This window comes from Sciurus carolinensis, chromosome 3 (genome assembly GCF_902686445.1).
Source record: "Sciurus carolinensis chromosome 3, mSciCar1.2, whole genome shotgun sequence".
In the NCBI taxonomy this organism is placed as follows: domain Eukaryota; kingdom Metazoa; phylum Chordata; class Mammalia; order Rodentia; family Sciuridae; genus Sciurus; species Sciurus carolinensis.
In genome coordinates this window covers 11,412,658-11,434,134 of record NC_062215.1, presented here as the reverse complement: position 1 = coordinate 11,434,134, position 21,477 = coordinate 11,412,658, and the positions used below count along the sequence as shown (strand labels likewise).

General features: G+C 51.0%; 1 protein-coding gene across 1 annotated transcript in view; it reads left to right on the top strand.

Annotated features, from left to right (window-relative positions):
• The window catches only part of Arsg (arylsulfatase G), a 90,108-nt gene that overhangs the window by 56,437 nt on the left and 12,194 nt on the right, over positions 1-21,477 (top strand). The window contains exons 10-12 of the mRNA XM_047546419.1: positions 7,931-8,039; positions 14,077-14,197; positions 18,587-18,677. Coding sequence (XP_047402375.1) covers positions 7,931-8,039; positions 14,077-14,197; positions 18,587-18,677 — 321 coding nt within the window. The remainder of the gene's footprint in view (positions 1-7,930; positions 8,040-14,076; positions 14,198-18,586; positions 18,678-21,477) is intronic.

Below are 21,477 nucleotides of genomic sequence, written 5' to 3'. Positions count from 1 at the left end.
CAGCTCACTGCAGTTACAATGGCAATTATCAAGAATATGTTGTGAGGTTGTGGGGGGAAAGGTACACTCATACATTTTTTTTGTTTGTTTATTTTGGGGATTAACCCAGGGGTGATTTACCACTGAGATATATCCCTGGTCCTTTTTACTTATTTATTTTTTATTTGGAGACAGGGTCTCACTAAATTACTTAAGGCCTTGCTAAGTTGCTGAGGCTGGCCTTGAACTTGTGATCCTCCGGCCTCAGCCAGGATTCCAGGTGTGTGCCCCCAGGCCAGGCTAATAAGGTATTTTGGGACAGTGACTGTGGTTGCAGGATACTGCCCCATTCTCTGAGGGGAAAATATTACCCAATAAGAAATATGTTTCCCAGCGGGCGACTTCTGTGTCTCCTTCCCTTCTTTTTGGAGTGTGTTGAGTACCTACTCTTTCCTAGTCTTTCTATTGGCTGAGCACCTCCTATGTGCCAGGAGCAGGGCTCAGTGCTGGGGATACAAAGAACAACAAGGCCCCTGACCTCAAGAAATGACAGGCCTTTAGGGACCCTGCCATTGCTGACCCCAGTGGTCCATCCAGGCTGGCAGTGGAGATTTGTTTTCTTTGCACCAGATGGTGCCATTGTGGCTGGTCTAGACACCACACTTTGAAAACCACCAACTTAGGACATCCATGTCTACACCCTATGAGTCTAGAGTCCTCCAAGTCTAGAACATTCGACTCTGGCCAGTGGTTCTCAAAGTGTGGTCCCTGGACCAGCATCATGAGTGCTACCCAAGAACTTCATGGGGGATGGGTCCCAGCAAGCTGGGCTTTATCACGTCCTTCAGGTGATGACGCAGGTTAAAATTTAAGAGCCATCTGTCTAGAGTAACGCTGCTCAGTACAGGAGACAGGACCCACATGTGCCTGTTTCAATTAAAATTAATGAAAATGGAGTTCCTTGCTCACACTAGCCACGCTTCAGGGGCTCAGTTAGCCACACAGGGCCAGGGGCTGCCATATTGAATACTGCAAATAGACCTCCACTTGGTGGTTTCAGTTGTGAAGCCCGAGTAGGAGACAGGGAGGTAATAGAAGGGAGGTTCTGGGCAGGAGTGGGAAGGTCACAGTAGGAGGGCATCCAGGTAGAATAGAGAGAGGCAGGGTCAGTATGCAAAGCTCTTTTCTTTCAGGTGAATGATTTAGGTCTCGATTTTTAAAGAAATGTGAACTTGTGGAATTCAAGCGTGAAAGCGACATTAATTTTAGAAATTGAGGTGAAATTCATCTCCCACAAAGTTAACCATTTTAAATTTGTCCAGTTCAGTGGCATTAACCACATTCACGGTGTTGGTTCCTCACCCGTCTGTGAGGGTCCAAGACATTGTCTGCCCACCCCCCAGAAAAGCCCGTATCCTTCAGACCATTGCCCCCCATTCCACCGACCCCTCCCCGGCACACCACTGAGTTCACATCGTTGGACTTGAGAATAAGGAGGGCAAGCGCTGGATTCGTTTCCCTTGAACCAGAAATTATAAAGGAGAGAAGCCAGAGGCAGAATCTCCAGGAATATCCTGACTTTCGAAGAATGGCAGAGTTGGAAGAGACCGCAGCGATCTTTATTCCACTCACCATCTGGGCCAGGTGAGAAAACTGAGGCCGAGGGGCTGACCCCAGGCCAGGCAGGAACGGAGGGGACCGCGCTGTCTGCCCACCGCTGGCTCTGCCCACCGCTGGCTCATTCCTCAGCCCATGTAATTGCTCTAACTCAGATCTTTTTATATCCTGAGAATGGCTCAGCTGTCTGGAAAATCTTGTCTTGCTTCTTTGAACCTCTCGGTTGTTAAGGAACACGCCTTTAGCCCCTGGACAGTCTGAATGTTTCTAGATCTGTGGGAGGCCCAGTGGAAAGATGGAGAGAGCTAACATCTTTGGAGGTCGGACTGGTCTGAGTCTCCACTGCTGCTTAGTCAGCGTAGGAATCTCGGTCTCCTCTTCTGCCTTGTGGGCCTGTGGACCCCGCTCCATTCAGTGTGGGGACAATCAACTGGCTACTGCCAGGGACTCCCAGCCTCCTGCTTGGCCTCCACTAATAATCCCCATCAGACTGCTGCTCCTTCCTAGCTGAGAAGATCTGGGTGTACCCCACCAAGAGAGGAGTGGAAGGAGGTTTGGAAAATGCCCTGAAAAACATTTTCCTATGGAAGTACCAGGCCCCTGAAATAGCACACAGCTGGCAGTGGACGTGTTGTGGGCCTCTGTCTTGGGAAACTTGGCTCTGAGCTGGATTTTGGTCATGTCGTGGTTGCACTGTGTTTTGGACCAGCCTGTGGCTTGATAAAGGTATCTGTGGGCACAGCGGTTGACTTTGCGCAGGGGCTCTATGCCATTCTCTTCTCTTCTCGGGGCAGTCTGAGAGCAGAGGCTCTGAAAGGCAGTTTCTTAGGGGTAAACACTTCCCATTGCTCATTCCAGCCAGCTTCCTGTCAACTGTTCACAGCCTCCTTCCTCCTCTCTGCCTGGAACACTGCGGGGGGTTCTGGGAAGCTGGGCAAAACCCTGCATGAAACCTGCAGGCAGCCGGGCGGGAGCTAGGCCCGTGGGTCAGCGGGGCTGGGGTTCCTCGGGACCACCTGCTCTTCCTCACCCAGGTTCCTCGGCAGTGGGATGCCTGCACATCCGCAGCAAGGGGGCCAGCCTCGAGAGCAGATGAAAGGGAGAGGAGGGTCAATGTTTTCGCAACGGAGTAGGACAAACAGTACCCGGAGCCCTGCTTCTTTCTCCTGAAGGCCTGCTATGTCAGGCCACATGCTGTTTCCCTTCCCTGTCCTGGCCAAGCCGCGGGCTCAGCTGATGCGATGAGGCAGCGTCTCCTGGAGTCGTCTCTTCACCGGCGCTGGACTGAGGGTGCTTGGCCCTCGCCCCACCAGGAGGATGCAGCCGGGAAGCAGAGCCACACCAGAGTCACTAGGCCCGCTGGCCCGTCCACAGGAGGCCTGGTCCTGGCGGCCACTCTCCTCCTCCACTCTGAAGCTGTTTCCTTCCCGGGACAGAGCCGACACCTTGTTTCCCCCCTGCCGGACTGCTCCTGTCTGGAAAATCTTCCCTTGTTTTATTGGAAGAGCAGAACTGTTCCTTCCTTCCCCTTGGTGATGAGGAAACAGTGTGTTGCCTTTGGCGCGGGCACTTCTGGGAGACCTTGGCTGTTTGTAATCCGATGCTATCGGGGGCCTTACATAACGCTTCCCACCGGACACGGCTCTGCACCTTGGGTCTGGCATGAGGCAGGGGGTAGGGCGAGGAAAGGTCAGGGATGCTGGGGGGACAGAGGCACATGCCGTCGGCTCCGACTGGGACCCAGCAGAAGTCCAAGTCTGTCTCTTTCTGGGCTGTGTCCACCAGGCTTGGTGGAATGTCCCTACCACTACCACGCTCTAGGCCACCCCAGGCCAGCGATGGACCTGCGTCCACACCGAGTCCTGGCTGCCCTGTGTTTCTAGAAAACTAGCATGCCGCTGGCATCCCTGGCAAAGGCACCTCGCTGTGTTTAGAAACGAAGACGCCTTCTCTGGAAGGTTGTAGAACGTGCACTCCTCAGGACCGCCTTCCAGAGGGGCCTCTGGTGTGCGTGCCTCCGTGGGACAGGCAGGGAACACACAGGAACACGTTGGGGGCAGTCTTAGGGATCCAGTAAATTGGAGAGAGGGCCCTGTCTAGTGACATTCGAAATTAGTTAAAAAGAAAAGTACTGCTCACATCACCCTGAAGAGGGCTGTCTTCAGTGTGTAGCTGCAAGCCTGCCACCTGGCCTGGGGGTCGCAACTCCTTGCGCACGCTGGGAAAGCGCTCCATCAGCCCACCTGGGCTATTTTCTACCTTTAGGTAATTTTTAAAATTATTTTTGAGAGAGAGGGATTTGCGTTTGTTGGACGCTTTGGGGACAGGCTCTGTATCAGAGAACCTTGCTCTGAGCTTTATATCCACGGTCTTATGTAACTGTCCCCATGCTCTGGAGGTACAATCCCTTCCCCCGCTGGTGGCCCAGAGGCTTAATAATCGTGGGAGGTTCCAGATGCTGCCCGAGGCCACGTGATGAGCAGGAGTGGCCCTGGAGTTGGGACTCCGCTCTGCCTGGCTCCCGAGGTGTCCTCCTGGATGACCCAGCTGTGCTCCTCCAACTCTGGTCTCCTGACCATTGGCATTAGAATCTTCTAGAACCAGAGTCCCACCCTAGACTCCCTGAATTCGAATTTCTGGGTATAGAATCCGAATCTTACACGAGTCCCCGCAGGGTCATCCTGCTGAATAGAGAAGTTTGCACACCTTCCGGGCAACGCTGCCCTGTGACTCAGTGAAGCATGGCCGTTGGGTCCCTTCCGGGAAGGGCTGCTATTCACAGGCGTAGGCAGTGGTGAGTCTCCTCACCCGGTCTCTGCCCCTGTCATGATGCATCACGGAATGTCACTTCACTCCTGTAGCCAGGGGAGAACCAGTAAGCAAAGCCATGAATCATAGTTCTGTTTGTATTTTGGTTACTGAGGCTAAATATTTATTTCTTTAAGTAAGAGGTTCTGCTTTAATTAGAGTCATAACTCACCACAGATGCATTGAGACGTATTCTCACGGCCATAAGCTGAGCATTTCTCAACAGAACGCCCCCAAACAACTCACTCACATTTTTAATGTGAGACTTGGATTGAAGTATTCCAGCTTATCTAAACCAAATGCACAGAAGTTTAGTTCATGGACTCACGTATTGTTCTTGCTGTAACTTATCAGGTCACATTTATGACGCGGTGGCATAAAGGTATAAAGGCGAGGGCAGTCGAAAACCTGTGATTGAGCAGGACATAAGCTCCATTTGGTTTTGAAATGCGTCTACTCCCTGATCTGACCAGGGATGCACACTGCCCCACATTCAGTCACTGGAAGATCCTCTAAAGAGATTGGTGTCCATGCCAGTTAAATCACATCTGTAGGAAAGGGGCTTTAGCCTGGAGAATTTTGTAAAAGCCCCTCCAGTGATTCTGACTGCATTTATGGATGGGAATCGCTGCCCTAGAAGGTTGAGTGGGTGAGGGTGCCGACTGGATAGTTAGGCCTGGCTTCGAATTCTGATTCTACCATTTGCTAGCTGTGTGACCTTGCGTGAATTATTTCCTCTCTCTGCACTTTGGTTTCCTCATCTGGAAAAAAAAAAAAAAAAAAATGGGGATGAGAGCACCTGGCTCGAAGGTTTGTCCTATGGATTCAATGGAATAGTTCAGGGAAGAACCTCACATTATGCTTAGGAGCGCTCAACTTGGTATTTGGTAAGGGCCCAGTTAATAAGAGAGATTATTGTTAATTATTGTGTTTATCTCAATGAGTTTCTGTGAGTAGGAGCACGTATCGCTGAAGAGTATTGGGGGAACAGGGGCCGCTTTTTTGGACTTTGGTCCTTTCTGGCAAAGATAAACCATAACAAAGAAGATTCTAGACAAGCCAGTCGTTAGACTCCAGAGCCCCGGGGACCCACAGAGAATTCTAGTTGGATCTTTTTTTCTGTCTAACCCTAGCAGTGCCACTGAGAACCCGGGATTTGGAGCAGGTCAGTCTCCACGTTCTGGATGATAAATATTTTGATTCAGCAAGTAACTGCTTGCCCACACTTGGAACTCTTGAGCTATAAAATTCCCCTGAGAGCAGGGTCTGGGGGCCATGACCACGCGTGGCTGGGAGTCGAGTCTGGCTGTGGAAGGCAGAACCAAGGTGCGGCCGGACTCGCTGAGCATCCTCAACGCGTAGAGAGGGATTGTGCCTGAGTGACACCCCAAGGGTCTCAGATGAGCGATCCTTTCCTCCTTCTCCCTGAACGTCTGCCTGTGGACCGTCCACTTTGCTGACACCTACATGTCTTACGCTGGCTGGATTCCTCCTCCTTCCTCAGGCTGTCCCTTTGCTGAAAGAAGACCATGCGATTCTTTTGGCAAGGTCAGTCACCTGCAAAAAGGCAACACAGAAGGTCGTGGCCACCAAGCGGAATCTCTAATGGTGAAGAACAGTTAGCACACTTATTAATTAAGGGCCAGAAACATCTGGGGTCAAGGACCGAAGCCTGGGTCTGTCACAGAACAGACCCACGGCTCTTGCCTTCTGGAAGCCAAACCACAACCTTTTCTTAGCATCCAGCCTCAAAGGCGAAGCAGGTTCATTTGAACATTGTGCACCATGGACGTGCAAATCCACAGGCTCCATCTCTTCACACACGCATGCCTCAGGCTTCTGCGCACATGACCCACGTGGGTGTGGAATTATCTGAGGAGCCTCAGCACCTGCAGACGCTACCTCCTGGCCTTTCAGCCCTCGACCTTCCAAGGCCACGTGGAGATGAGTTTGATGCTCCCGCGGTTCTTGATCCTCTGCCCCGCGTGGGTGAATCCGTGGAGTAGACTCTACGAAAGCTCTGGATGGCAAGAATGTACTTGAGAAAGGCTGGGCTCCATCAAAGAGCTCCTCGCTCAGCCTGCAGAGACTTCAGCTGGTTTCTTAAACAGAGTCCGTGCATAGGATTGGGGTCGTTTTGCATTTTGCTTCTGACTTCAGTACTGGGGTGGTGGGAGGGGGCGATTTCCAGAGCCGGTTCCGAGAAGGTCCCGAGAATGCTGAGCATTTCCGGTGTGGCGTGCTGGGCCAAGGACATCAAAGGTCCGGTTAGGGGCAGTGTGAGTGCAGAAGGACAAAGCCCTCGTTTTGATTCCCCCGCCCCCGCCCCTAATTGCTTGTATTAATCACACCAGCCAAACACTGGGAGGTCGCACGACCGCAGTGTGTGCGAGCCACATACAGCCCTTGCCTTGGCACTACTTTTTACACGCGAACTTTGTGGAATTCTTGGCCTCTGGCTCAACCGGGATGAGGGTGGGGTGTGTGGGAGGGGCCGGATGGCCATGGTTAATTCAGTGCAACATGTATTCAGGATGTTTCCATGAAACATGACCTCATCTCTTCCAGCCCCGCTGGTTATCATTATACTGGTGGTCACTTTTGACTTAGTAGTGACAGAAACAACCCCTCCCGTTCCTAATGTGGAAATTCATAGATTGCACACATAAGATTACCCGGACCTCCCCCCAAGAGACAAGAGGTTGGGGCTGTGAGTGTCACTGTCTCCTCGACCTCAGAACAAGTTCCTAATTCGAGGAAAAACCAAGACCAAAGCAAAACAGAATACAAGGGTACAATCCGGGCCGGGTCAGTTTGGCACTGAGAAGAGTAACTAGCTGTGGAAGTCTCTCCCTCCTGCGCTCTTTCAAATAATTGTAGGTTCCTCATCCTAAACAGTTGAGATACGATCAGTAGGAAGAAGAATTCATTTATTCATTAGGCACCTACTATATCCTGGGTGTACAGACCGATGGAGTCTTTCGATGGGAGGAACAAGTTACTAAGCCAAAGGGATAATTTAGAATGAAAAGGTATTCTGAAGGGAAGTAAAGGACATGATTCAATAGAGTGACTGAGATTTTTTGTTTATATGTAAGTCCAATAAAATGAAAGCATGTATCGAAAGATAGTAGCTAATTGGGGAAAAGTAGCTGGTTATTATTATTATTATTATTATTTTTTTTTTTTGGTTCTGGGAATTGAATCCAGGGGTGCTTAACCACTGAACCACATTGCCAACCCTTTTAAAATATTTTATTTAGCGACAGGGTCTTGCCAAGTTGCTTAATGCCTTTCTAAGTTGCTGAGGCTGGCTTTGAACTCACGAGCCTCCTGCCTCAGCCTCCCAAGCCACTGGGATTACAGGCGTGCACCACCGCACCCAGCTGGTTACTCTTTTAAAGAAGCCATTTCTTTGTTGGGATTATTGGAAACTCTTAGAGAGGGCTGTTCTCCTGGAAAATAGCTCTTAGCTGAAAAGAAACCTCAAGTTATCACTGATCATGAACCAGCTGCCTCCTCACAGGGGGAAGCCCAGCCAAGCAGACCACCTGGGAAGGTGGGCACCGGGTCCCCGCGCTGGCTTACTGGCCTGGCAGAGTCCCAGCCAACGTCACCAGTACTGCCTTGTTAAGGTATGAGACCCCGATGACCTTGCAACGTGGGAGTTTCAGCTGGCATGGTGGGTGCCTGGGTGGTCAGGGGTTTGGGACACGCGTTGCTGCCTACCTTGGAAGTCTTCCAGATACTTCCAAAGTTGGGAAGCCAGCAGGGTGGATTTGCCCAAAGGCGATTCCTTATGCTAGTTCAAGGCAGGTGCGTGGGGCTCAGTCATCCCTGGGAGGAGGCCTGAGTGCAGAGGGGATCAGGTTGTCACATCGGCCAGCGCTGGGTCCTCGCTGTGTCTGCTGGAGAGGAGCAAAGGAAGGCAGCGCCTCGTCTCCCGCCTGGGCCTGACTCCAGCAGGGGATTTTCACTGGGGTCCTGATGAGTCCACTGTGGGGCTTAGGGAGGTGTCCCAGGGGTGGTTGTGAGAAGACAGCATGTCACCGGCACTCAGAGGGTCCCAAGAAAGGAGTCCAAATGTCCAGTTTCCCTGGAGGGGACAGAGGAGGGACCCAGTAGAGGAATGGTCCTTAGGCCAGGCGGTTCCTCCTGGCAACGCAGCTGCCCTCGTGAGGCGAGGCTCAGAAACACCACTGTGGGAGGGATAGCTCCCCTTGGCACTAAGGCAGATCCAGGGGCCAGTTTCTTGGCAGAGAACTTGGCTGTGGTGGGTCAGTCTGAAAGCAGTGCCCTCGCTGCCACAAAACCCTGACTTACGTCGGGGACCTCAATTTCAGAAGGGCACTTCTTTTCTGTGGTTCTGCCTTGTCTTCACCAACAGCCGTGTGACCTCTGTGGAAGCCAGTGCTTATCCATGGTTTCAGAGGTTTGGTCTGGTTAAAGATCAGTTTCCCAGTTGCAGGAGTCCTTTCTTTCTTTCTTTCTTTCTTTCTTTCTTTCTTTCTTTCTTTCTTTCTCTTTCTTTCTTTCTTTCTTTCTTTCTTTCTCTCTCTCTCTCTCTCTCTCTCTCTCTCTCTCTCTCTCTCTCTCCACTCCCCTCCCTCCCTCCCTTCCTTCCTTTCTTCTTTTCTTTTCTCGGTACTGGGGATTGAACCCAGGGGTACTCTACCACTGAGTCACATCACCAGCCCTTTTTATTTTTTATGTTGACACAAGGCCTTGCTAGGTTGTTTAGGGCCTGGCCAAGTTGCTAAGGCTGGCCTCAAACTTGGGATCCTCCAGCCTCAGCCTCCTGAGGCGCTGGGATTACAGGCATGCGCCACCACGCCTGGCTTGCAGAGGTTCTTTATCTTTAGCCTGATGGGTTCTGGCATGAAGAACGCAGCTGAGTAGAGGAAAACAAGAGTCACCCACGCCCTGCAGTATCCACAGACCCAGTGGGGAGGAGGGGGAGAGACTTGAGATCAGGGGGAAGGAGGAGTGAACAGCTCTGAGTGGGGGAGGGGAACAGCAGCCTGTGGGGCCCCGGGAACTTCGGTTCAGCCCTATGCAACCAGGAGGATGCAGTGTGGTGTCAGCAGGTGCCAGCAGGTGTGACAACATTGGCGCAGCCTGGGATTTGTGATGTCAGGCCGGCCGGGACCAAGGCGGGTGTAGCCTGAGTGCTTATGGAGAGGGGCAGGTGTTCCCGGGCTCGGCAGTCCCTCCAGCTGCATCCTGAAAACCCTGCAGCCGCTTCTCTCTGCAGAGGAGGGTTGACACCCGTGCTGCCCCGTCTTGTTCTCGGAGGGCCTCAGAGGTGACGGCCGACGAGGGGACGGTTGAGTGACCCAGCGTGTTCTTTGTATAGGGTAGCTTTTGTTTCGGGGCCCCTGGAATTTCACCAGGACAAGACTGACATGCTCTGTCCACCTTTCTTAGGATGTTCTTGGTGTCAAATTAGATGGCAGCAGAATCTACGGTTCTGCCTCCGTGGATTCTCCTTCTTGCTCTTTCCTCTGGGGGATCCGTGCCAAGCAAACGTGGGCGGAGCTTCTGGTGCCCTTCCCCACGGTGCCCTCAGGTCAGCGCGAAGGCGAGTGGGACCGGTGCTCACTCACGCTCGTGTTCTCGGGAACCAGGTGCTTATCTCCTGTTCTGGTTCTTGAATCCCCAACGGTATAGACCTTTCTTCGGATCAGAGGTCACTCCCATAACCGCGGAGCCCCGAGGCCGGAGTTCCTTAGGTCTAGATTCCAGCGTCCCTGAGGCATTACGGGCATCCCAGAGTAGGCAAGTTGACATAAATGCTCATATTTGGGGACAAATAGGAGGTGCCCAGGGTGGCATAAAGGATTTGAAACAATCTCAGGGGGAAAACTCCTGTTTAGCCAGGTGAGCAGGTGACCCCCCTGGGCCACCCCTGAGGCTTGCTTCAGCTCATCTCTGAAAGATAATCATCGTGGGGAAGGGGGACCTGGCTGGCTCTGTCCTCTCTCTGGGCTCAGAACCAGGTCCCAGAAGTAGAAGCGAAGAGGCCACCTGGTTTGCATTAGTGTGGCCCAGGTGCCAACCCCTGGGTGGGGCTCGGCCACGGGCCTCTTAGGGCCCCGTGCTCTCCAGGGATGGCGCACCGTGTGCTGCTGAGCGTCCCCTGATGTTCTGGGATCCCCGTTCTCTAAGAGGGCTCCAGGGTGGAGGAGGTGCTGGGGGAAGCTTGCCCAGACACATATGGACAGGGGCTGTCCCCTCCAACCTCTGTAGCATGGCCACAACCAGGAAGGGCTGGAGTCCTAGCTTTTCTTAGGGATAATGAGAGGGACTGAGGATGCAGGGAGACACAGCTCAGTGCTAAAGTGGACTGCTCCTCTGCCCTAGGTCAGCGCCTGTTAGTCCACTGGAGGAAGTTTCTTGCTGGCCCCTTTACCTCTGAGGGAGAGAGCAGGTGGCTGAGCCGTCCCCTCTGTCCTGGCCCCAGGGCCTCCGGTCCTTCTCTGGCGGCCGCTTGCTCTCCCCACTCCCTGTGTGCAGGTCATATCTGCCTCTTCCTAGATAAGCTGTCCTTGGCTTCTAGGAAGCCATCCCTCTCCAGCCTCTCCCTGGCCCCAGAACTGCCTGTCGTGGCCGCCCTGTGGCTCTCCAGCCCCCCTCACCGCCCGCCCAGCTTGGGGCCCTTAGGAACCCTCGTCACCCCCGCCAGCCTCTATTCCCAGGTTCCTCAGGCACCTCCCGGCAGAAGAACACAAACGCAGGCCGGTGTGGTGGTAGGCGCCTGCAGTCCTGGCCCCGAGGAGGCTGAGGCGCGAGGAGCTCAGGTGTCTAGAACAGTCGGAGCCACTAGGGAGACCCCCTCTCACAAAAGAAAGAAAGAAAGAAAAGAAGGAACCAGCAAACACACACTTCCTGTGGACAACCTTCAGAGCCCGGCCGGCCAGAGCTTTGTGAAGGAAGGGGAGAAGGTCTCCCTAGCGCAGGGGAGCCCGCCACCCGCCTCCAGCACAGCCTCCCACGTCCCCCGAGCCCTCCTAGCCCTCTCTTCTCAGGAGGCTCCTGACGACCCTTCTCATCACCCAAAGGGCCCACAACTGGGGCTTCCTCTTATCTAAGCTAAGTCGACTGCCCGTCAGGAGCCAAAGACCACAGGACTTCTAGGGACCCAGGCAATTTTTAATTTCTTCTAAAATTCCAAGGAGAAAACCTGAACTTTTAGGTGGAATAAAATGGCTTAATGCAGACATTTGAGATGCTTACCTTTACACCAATACAATTATGAAACATAATTCATTTTTATGGAGGAAAAGGTCCACAAAGCCAAGAGTACCCAGGTCCTGTGAAAGTCAAAAGCACCACTCTGCCAGAAGCCGGGTGTCGAAATGAACGACTTCAAAGTTCAGGTTTTTGCTTTTGGTTTGTTTGCTCTTTCTCCAGGGTTTCAAAGATCCCAGAACTTCTTCCTCCCTCTCTCCCTTCCTTCTTTTTGTACTGGGGATAGAGAACCCAGGGGTGTTTTACCACTGAGCCATACCCCCCAGTCCTTTTAGCTTTTTATTTTGAGACAGGGTCTCACTAAGTTGCTGAGGCTGGCCTCAAACTTGCAATCCTCCTGCCTCAGCCTCCAGCGTCTGGGATTGCAGGTGAGCACCATCATCCCTGGCTCTGAGGACCAGCTTTGTAGGTGGGACTTGAGGTTTGGAGCAGCTAGGGTACCTTTGGCAGCCTGTGTAGGACAGATGCACTCTCCAAGTGCAGACCTTCATCTAGCAGGGAGCATTTCCCCCTGGCGGGCTAACCTCAGAGACCTGGTTTCCTCCATTCCTTGAGGAAGGACTTGATAACCTGAGCTTGCCAACACAGGGCTGGACCACTGAGCAGCATAACTCAACAGACCTGTTGAAGTTTTTCTTGTTGGTAAGAGGTTTTCTTTGTGCTCTGGGTGGATGGAGTAGGTACCTCTGAGGTTTCTGCCAAACTCTGAGATGCTAGGATTTCGTGAGCCTTAGATTTAGTTCTATATAATTAAGATGCTAAACCTCATGGTAGAAGGGAAAAAAAATAAGATGGAAAAAGAAAGTATACAATATATTCCAAAGATCTAATGTAGATTCTGTTTTGCTTGCTTACTGATTTGACTCATCTGTGACGCCGATTCCTCTCAAGATGGAAAAAGAAAGTGTCCAATTCATTCTAAAATCTAATGCAGATCCTGTTTCTCTGGCTCGCTGACTTGACCCTTCTGTGATGCTGATCTCTCTTAGGGGTGCAATTGGGAGAAAACGCCAACACACAGCCCCAAGCTGCCTCAGCCTTTTCAGAAGGCAGTGCTGTTTTCTGGGCTTCCCAGTCTGTGGCAGGAACCTTGGACTCTGGACAGGTTCCTGGACTGTTCTGTCCTCTGTGAGCGCTGACTCTGCATGTCTTGACCGGGCAGAAGTGTGGGATGCCAGCTCCTGGAGTCTATCTCCAAAGATAAGCCACCAGCTCCACAGACTGGGCAAGCTGCAGGCACAGAAACGCTCTGTACTGTGGTCAACAGATGCTGTCTGGTGACCAGGGAGGAGGTGGGAGGACAGGAGGACCCCCACGCATGGCAGGTCCCTTCTGCAGTCCCCTTATAGGGTGCATAGCCCCTCCCTAGACCTCAGGGTGGGGAAAGTGGGGAGTGGTGGCTCTTGTGGCCCTCCCAAGTATGAGCCTGACTTGCTCTGCTGTGCACATCCGGGAATTCCGGCACGAGGAAGACCTGACCGGGCCCATTGCTCCTGGTTCCGGCAAGTCCCATTGACTCTCAGTTGGTCTGGCTCTCAGATAATCAGGTCTGTTGAAAGGGCAGTCACTCTGTTCTTGATGAAGAGCCCTTTCCGACCCAAGCGTGGGGGATTGGAGGGAGATGTGCAGTGGGGTAGGGTAAAATGGCATCACGTGACTTTTAAAAAGTCACATTAACGAACCCTACCAAAATGTGAGCCTTTGGGTGATGGACAACTTGTGAGTTGTTCTTTTATGTTTTTGGATGCTCAAATGTTTTCTCTCATAAACACTGACTACCTTATAATGGGCAGAAAGAGCCACAATAAAGGGAGGGGCATGCTTCACAGGCTGTGACTAAAGAATAAATATTTATGAGACAAGAGACCTAAGCCAGGAGAAAATGCAGCGGACATTCTCTTGCAGACACCTGCCACAAACCGTTCCTCTAAGTGAGTGACTGAGGCCTCATGGAGACAGGTTGAACTTAGTTCCTAGATGTGTTCCTATCCCTTTCCCACATCAGATGCCTCCGTGAGTGAGCATAACACAAACATCCAATAAGCACTTTCGGAGTGCTAGGCCATCTTTTTTGTACCCTACCCTTGTGTTTCAACCACATAGTTGCTCTGTGAGGCAGGTACTTTTACTAAAACACCCATTTTACAGAGTGGGAAACTGAGGCCAGTGCCTCAGAAGATAGACAGGTGGCAGAGCTGGGATCCAAGCCCAGGCAACACCTGGCTGTGGAGCCTGGGTGCTGAGCCACACACCCTCCTGCCTCCTGTTGTAGCGGAAGTTGAGGCCTGTAGGGAGGGTGAGCTACAACGAACGAAGACCGTCAGTGTTCTCTTTGGGCTAGTTCAGGTGGGTTTTGAGCCCAGCAGGGCAAGCGAAAGAATTGAGAGAGGTGGGACCAATCGCATCTTGTTCTTTTTGCAGCGTGCTGGACATTTTTCCCACTGTGGTGGCCCTGGCTCAGGCCAGCTTGCCCCAAGGCCGGCACTTTGATGGACTGGATGCCTCTGAGGTGCTCTTGGGCAGGTCACAGATGGGGCACGAGGTAAGTGGAGGAGGCCTGTCCCCCCACCTGCAGGAGGCTAGGCTGCAGCCTGTCACCGCGCCTCTTTGCCTCTGAGCAAACACGACTACCCTCAGAAGACACATACAAGCGGCTGGTTCCAGCAAACCCAAGGGGTGAATCCTTTGAGATGAATTCCCACCCCCAGCCCATAATAAATCCTGTTTGTTAATCTGGAGATATAATATGTATATTTAACAATTTGGCTTAGGGATGTACATGTGGGTACTTATTCTCTATAATATTAGGATGATTTTTTTTTTTCTGCATGCATTCAGTTCTCTGATGGCTTAGGCGCCCGGCATGTTTTCAGACGAGATATCTGTTCATTGGCTGTGACTTGTTTATTGTGGGGCTCCCAACTGCTGGAAGCTTTCCAAGGGCTGTCGGGTTCACCTCTGAATTCTCAGCACACCTCCCAGCACTGAGACCCTGCCAGCGGTCAGCCAATGCAAACGGAGTGAACAAATGAATAAAGACATCTTGGTCAGCGGGGACAGCAAGGTCTCCGTGCCCTGACATTCCCCTGGCTCTGGGCAGGATTAGCACATTCTGCAGCCTGAGCTTAACCAAGCAGCCCCCCAGAAAAGACTTTAGGCTTCCGCTTCCCAGCATCACTTCCTCAGTGTCCCCTCTTTAGTGCTCTTGGAAGCACTTTGTGGCAACAGCAGCCAGGAAATGTCAGTCCTGATGGCCTTTCCCTGTCATTTCCCTGTGTTTGCCTTTCACCAAAGGAAGAGGAAGTGGGAGGAGGGAAGGCGTCTAGAGGAGCTTGGAGCCCCTTGCATCAGGCCCAGCAAGCACCTGGCTCTCTGTTGGGGACTCACACTTCAAAGGGTCTATTTATGTCTTCGAGGGTCACATGGAAGTGACTCAGATGTGCTCAAGTGCACCGTGGCTGGTGCGTATTGAAGCAGCCCTTCCCTTGCCAACCAGAACAGCGACCCTCAACAGCTCAACAGGCCGCGGTGCTGCTTTGCCCCTTAGTGTAGTTCTCACGGGTTGAAGGATTAGGCTGTGAAGGTGGCCGGCCTGTCGCGGGAATGCTGCGGAGCCGCAGACCCCTCCAGGTCTAGCCTTCCAGGCAGCGGCCAAGCAGGAAGATGGTTTCCGCCTTCGGGCTGGAAGTTAGCAATGTGTGACCCTGGGGGGTTATCCAAGACGTCAGTGGAGCGGTGCTGCCCAGTGTTTATTGCCATGGATACCAACAGAATAACTGGGGTCACCAGGAAGTGCTTCAAGGACTGTGGTCTCCTTGACGTTGTTGGTCCGCTTGTGGATGCCAGCCTCTTCGCGCGCTCGTATCCGTTCCCAGACGGGGGAGCCTCCTCTCTTCCTCTGCTCACAGCCGTGCGCAGACTCTTGAGGGGCCCCAGAGCCGCTAGTGTCCACCGGTTAGGCCCAGGAACCAGGTGGGAGAAGCAGATACACGTCCCGACGTCACCGTGGGGACCGGTGTTGTGTGCCAGCGCAGCTGGAGCGGGGCCGCTTTGCTCCCATCCACACGCAGAGGACTAGAGAGAAGCAGCCAGCCAGCGTAGGGTCTGCGGGAAGCCACTGCTGGGATCGTAGAGGGCGAGAGCGCATGCGCGCGGGCACCTGCGAACCACACCCAACTTCACAGGCAGCAGACGGGTGATGCTGGTGGAGACGCTTGAGATAAGACCATGTGCAGTTCGAGGATAACGTGTGTAGTCGCTGGTCCGGAATTTAGCTTTGGTCTTTTCTGATCAGCTTACCTGTTGGACTGCAATAATAGGATTAAAGAAACTAAATTGTCTTGAACTTGGAATGGCTTTAGGGGATACCAACAAGTTAAAAAAAAAAAAAAATATATATATATATATATGTATATATATGTGTGTGTGTATGTGCGTATATATATATAATTTTAATAGAGTATATATATATATATTTATGTACACCCATGCATACATTCATACCTGTATATAGTTCATATGTATTTCTTAACACAGTTTGTGTCCACCCACAGATACGTATGTTCTGAGCTTACGAGAATTCCTGTATGGGTCGGTTTAGAAGACCATTCCGGTGCCTCGAAGCTCAAAGTACCCCCTAGACGGTCAGCTCAAAACAATGTACTGATGCTTATCAGCAAATGGGTTCTTCCCTGTACCATAAATCAAGTAACCAAGGGTTGAAGAAATGAGCCACCTGGAGCCACTACCCTCCGGCCAGCTCTGCAGGTCACGGGTTGCGAGGTGTAATGCAAACAGGGGACTACCACTGGCCTCATGACCCACTTTATCCCCCTCCTGTGACGTCACGTCTGCCATGGTTAAGACTCACAGCAGCTGACCGCATCTTCAGCCTCTCACTTCGGAGAGGGAAGCTGGTAGTCTCCCCAACGCCAATCACTTCTCTTAGGGAGGCCCCTAGTGGTGAAAGACGTCATCTAGAGTGACAGGCTAATGACTGATGGCCTCTTCCACCTGTTGGGAGACTGTGAGCTCTGTGCCCCTGGCTGGTGGGTGAAGGAGCCCACCCTCTAGTGATGCCGTATAGGGCTGGCCTCTGGGACCTATTGTAGGGGAGGACCTGCGTGCTTGGGAAAACAACAAGCCCGGTGCCAGCCACTTGGGAGGCCCCAGAGGAAGGATCACTTGAGGCCAAGAGTTGAAGGCTAGCCTGGCAACACAGTGAGACCCTGACTCAACAAACAAACATGACCCAACAAAGCAAGCCAGGCAACCACGAAGGCAATGACAGGCTTGTGAAGATAAAATCATCTTTGAAATCTGAACCAGGCCTCTGGAGAGAAAGTATCTGAACTGTGATTCCTGCTTAAACTTGCCAACCTCCTTCCTAGGCTGAGGTGCACAAGAAAGCCACAATGGGTCTGCTTAACGGAAAAACATGTGCATGTGCCTTCCTCCGAATCCATCCACGGTTCCAAAACTGACCCATCCCACAGTTTTGCTTCCTCGTGGATTCTGGAAGTTACTCGTGCCCCATACATATTCAGAAGATGGCAAGCTCACCCTCACAGGTTTCTGTTGAGATCCAAGTGATATTGACAGTTTGAAGCAGCCAACCTCGACTCCCATTTTCTGGAGGTCTGAGCGCATCATAGAGTGGTGGGCTGTGGGTGGTTCAGTTATCACCCTTTGCACATCTCAGGGACACACGGCGGTGTCCCGCAGTGAGTGGGGTGGCTTTCGATGAGGGATGGAAGAGGCTTCTTTTCCTGTTTGGAAGGAGCCTGCTGCGTCCCATGCAGTCAGGGCTGTTTGCAGGGGGTTGAACAGGACAAGGCCTGGGAGCAGCAGGTGGGGGCCCCACCCCGGGCAGCATCCTCTCAGGGCTTTGGAACTTGTGGGACAGATGTTTACTGCTCCCACAGATGTTTCTCATTTTTTTTTTCAAGCCCCATGGAAACTTTGAATCATGTAAGCGTCTTTCCAGCAACATATACAGTCATGATTCATGCCGGGCAGTCTCATCTTCCAGCCCCAACCCACCAACCTACGAAGAATTCTGGCCTTTTATTTCCTACCAAATCCTTCCCTCGAGGTCTCTGAATTAGGTGTTTCCGTTCTTTAGGGCAATTCTTTCATTTATGACTCCATGAGGAAAAATTTCCTCTGTCTAAGTACAGTAGGATTGAGTCATAGGCTCAGAGGTTAGGCTGTGGCCTGGGCTCTAGCCCAGTGGTCCGGCACTAGCTTTGCATGTGTGAGGCCCTGGGTTTGATCCCAGGACTGAAAAAAATGTATATCTATACACAGGTTCAGAGACTGGGCTGCGCCCAGTGCTGGGGAAATTGAGTTTCTTTTTCTCTTATAACATCCTTGGTCAAGGGTCTGTTGGAAAAAGGACTTTAAGCTGAAAAAGCTGGATTTGAAAAAGATCCTGAAGTCAGCTGCACCGGAGGCCCTGGGGTTGTGAGTGAATCAGGTGAGGGGACAGGCTCTTTTCTGCACCTGAGGGATGGGGGCTCAGGCAGGTCCTAGGCCTGGGGACTGGGGCAGCCACATGAATCCCCACCCACCCTTAGGAGCACCCTGAGCTTGGTTTAAAGCTCGGCCCTGGCTGTCTTGAAATTCTCTATTCGTGAACAAAACACCCCTGATTCTCACTTTGCATCAGACCCTGCAAATTACAGAGCGAGCTTCACTAGATGGTCCAGAGGCCTCCCATTCTCTTTGACAACTAGCAACATAACAATTTCGCGGAGCCTCCTGGCTGGCGACAGGCCCGTGTCTGTCAGTGTGTGTGTGTGTGTGTGTGTGTGTGTGTGTGTGTGTGTGTGTGGTGGGGGGGGGGCTGTGCACCAGGGCGAGGACAGCCGTGCTTTTCAGGGGGCGTCTCCGTGGTTTTTTCGTGAGGAAGCCCTGCTGTCTCTTCCAGGTGCTGTTCCACCCCAACAGCGGTGCGGCCGGAGAGCCTGGAGCCCTGCAGACTGTCCGCCTGGGGCGGTACAAGGCCTTCTACGTCACTGGTGAGTGGGGGCCGCGCAGCCCCGCCTCCCGCCTGAGCACCTGGTTGGGGGCCCTTGGTTCTTACTGAGGCTTCCGGGAGTGAGTGTGAGCTGTTCTCCTTTGAGGAAGTCAAAACACCTCTGATGGTACCAGCTCCAACCCAGGCCTGGCAAGAAGGGCCCAGCACAGGCCCTCTGGACACCAGGACAGAAACTAGGTCTTTCTTACTGGTTGCCTGAACTTGCAGCAAATTCACACAACTCTCAACTCTCCTGTTCAGTTTCTTTTTACACGAGAGAATGTTCCATTGGTATGCTTTCTTTTTTTTATTTTTTGGCATGGGGGGTGGGTTGAACCCATGGGTGCTGTACCACTGAGCCACATCCCCAGCCCTTTTTACTTTTTATTTTGAGAAAGGGTCTCACTAAGTTGTGGAGGCTGGCCTTGAACTTGCGACCCTCCTATCTCGGCCTCCCCTTAGCTGGGATTACAGGCGTGGCCACCGTGCCTGGCTTCCATTGTTGTGCTTTAAATGCCAGTTTGGCTGGACATGAAATGGAAACCTAGAGATATTTTAAAGTGTAATTTACTTGACAATAAACTGTTTCAGAAAATAGACTTTAGAGGTCGATTTAGCAGACAGAAGTGTCTTTGCTTCTTGGTTCACTCTGTTGCTTCTTGGTTTCCTCTATGGCCCTTAAATGTATAGTTTAGAAATGTCATATTTGAATGTTTCTCAAAATCTCCCAGTGACTTTTTTTCTGCCTGCTGAATGGAGACTGTCCATCCTGGGCCCTGGGTTTCCAGGCCCAGCTCTCTGAGAGCAAGATCCTTTGTCCTTGGCCTCCACATTGAAATCCCTCTCATCAGTTAAGGCCCCAAACCAAATGCTTCCTTGGTTGTAAAACTTCCTTTTCTCTTTCCCAGTGGGCAGGATTTGGAGAAGTCAGTATCTATGACATTCTGTCACATATAAGTTCATTCATGCTTTCGTTTTATTTCCTTTACTGGCTTTAAGCTCTCTAAACACAGAACTCAGGGCTGGTGGTGTAGCTCAGTGGGGGAGTATGTGCCTCGCTGACCCTGGGTTCCTGCCCAGCACCACTAGAAGCAGCCTGAACTCAGAATTCTTTAGGCTCTTTCCTCTTTATTGACCAGAAGTGCTTAGCCCAGTATCTTGTACATTAAGAGAATAAAGATTAAAGAGCCCCAAGATTTCTAACATGTAAGTGTGAGAATCCTAACATTTTTTAAAATGAATGAATGAACAAAAGATTAAAAAAAAAAAAAATCTGGGACATGATTCAGATTCCAGTTTGATGTGGTTATTTAGTGTTGGAGATTTTTCAAAGAATTATGTAATAAAATTAAAAAAAATATTTTCTCTGAGTATAAATAAGTGATCCCAAAGAAAATGTGGCATGAAAAACAAAACAAGGTTTTTTGTTTTTTTTTTTTAATTTATTACTCGAGGGATATTAAGAATGTCACGAGAATCTTTGATTCTCCAAAACCTAAAACCTAACAGTCAGATATTTGCTATGGTTTCAGATGAAAAGTTCCTAGATGAGAGTCCTTACATTACATGATCGAAGAGGTATGGGACTCCAGGCTGAGTTAATTTCAGAAGTAATGACCCTGCCAGAAAAGCCCTTGGCACCACAATATTGGAATCATAAATGTTACTATGAAGTAATAGGCCGTTTAAAGCGATCACCATCAGACAGGAATTACAATACCCAGGGGAACTCTTTTCCTCTGAGGAGCCACCAGACACCCAGGGAGAGTCTGGGTGGGGACCTTTAGACTCCATGCATTAGATGAATACTGTCAACAGGCCGAGACATGGATTTGTTCTGGTTCTCCCTTTGTCCCCCGCCCCCAACTTTGAAAATTTGCATCCTAATTACTTAAAACTGCTTTTGGATAAGCTAAATTGACATCCGATTCGCCAGATTAGAGAACAATGTGTTCTTGTATGATGAGGATATGATGTTGTGGTCATAAACTAGGAGTGGCCTCTGTTTTGGTGTGTGACCTACAATTAAGGTATCTCACCCCCATGCCATTAAAGTAATCAATGCAAATTCTACCTACGGTGAGCGGCACAGATCTAAAATGTGCAATTCGGTGAGTGTTCAAACGTATATGCCCGCGTAGGTACCCCAGTGCCATGAATCACACAGATGGATCTTCAAATGTCCAGCCAACTTCGGATCACCAGACAAACCCTGCTTAGTCATGATGTCGTTTATTATTTCTTTTTCTATTTTGCTGGATTAGATCTGCTAAGAATTTGTTTACAATTTTCCCTTCTTGTAATGTCTGTGCCAAGGTTAAGGATCAGGGTTTTTCTGATCTCATAAAAGGAGTTTGAAAGTTCTCCCTTCTCTTCTGTTTTCTGGGAGGGTCTGTGTAAGATTGGTATTCTTTGTGTCATGTTTGATGGAAGTCACCCGGGGAACTTTGTCAACTCCGAGATTTTGCCCTGTATTTTCTTCTAAGAGCTTTTGTTGTTTTAGGTCTTAACATTTATGTTTTTGATCCATTTTGAGTTAAATTTTGTTTGTGGGTATTAGGATAAGGTCCAATTTCTCTTGTACTCCACATGGATAGCCGGTTTTTCTAGTACCGGTTGTCAAAAAGACTATTCTTTCCCCCACTGAATGGTCTTGTCACCCTGGTGAGCATTATTTGGTCATATATGTGAGGGGTTTTTCTAGGCTCTCTTCCATTAGTTTAAAGGTCTGTCTTTAAATGCCACTACCCTACTGTTTTGATTACTGCAATTTTGTAGTTAAGTATTGAAATCAGGAAGTA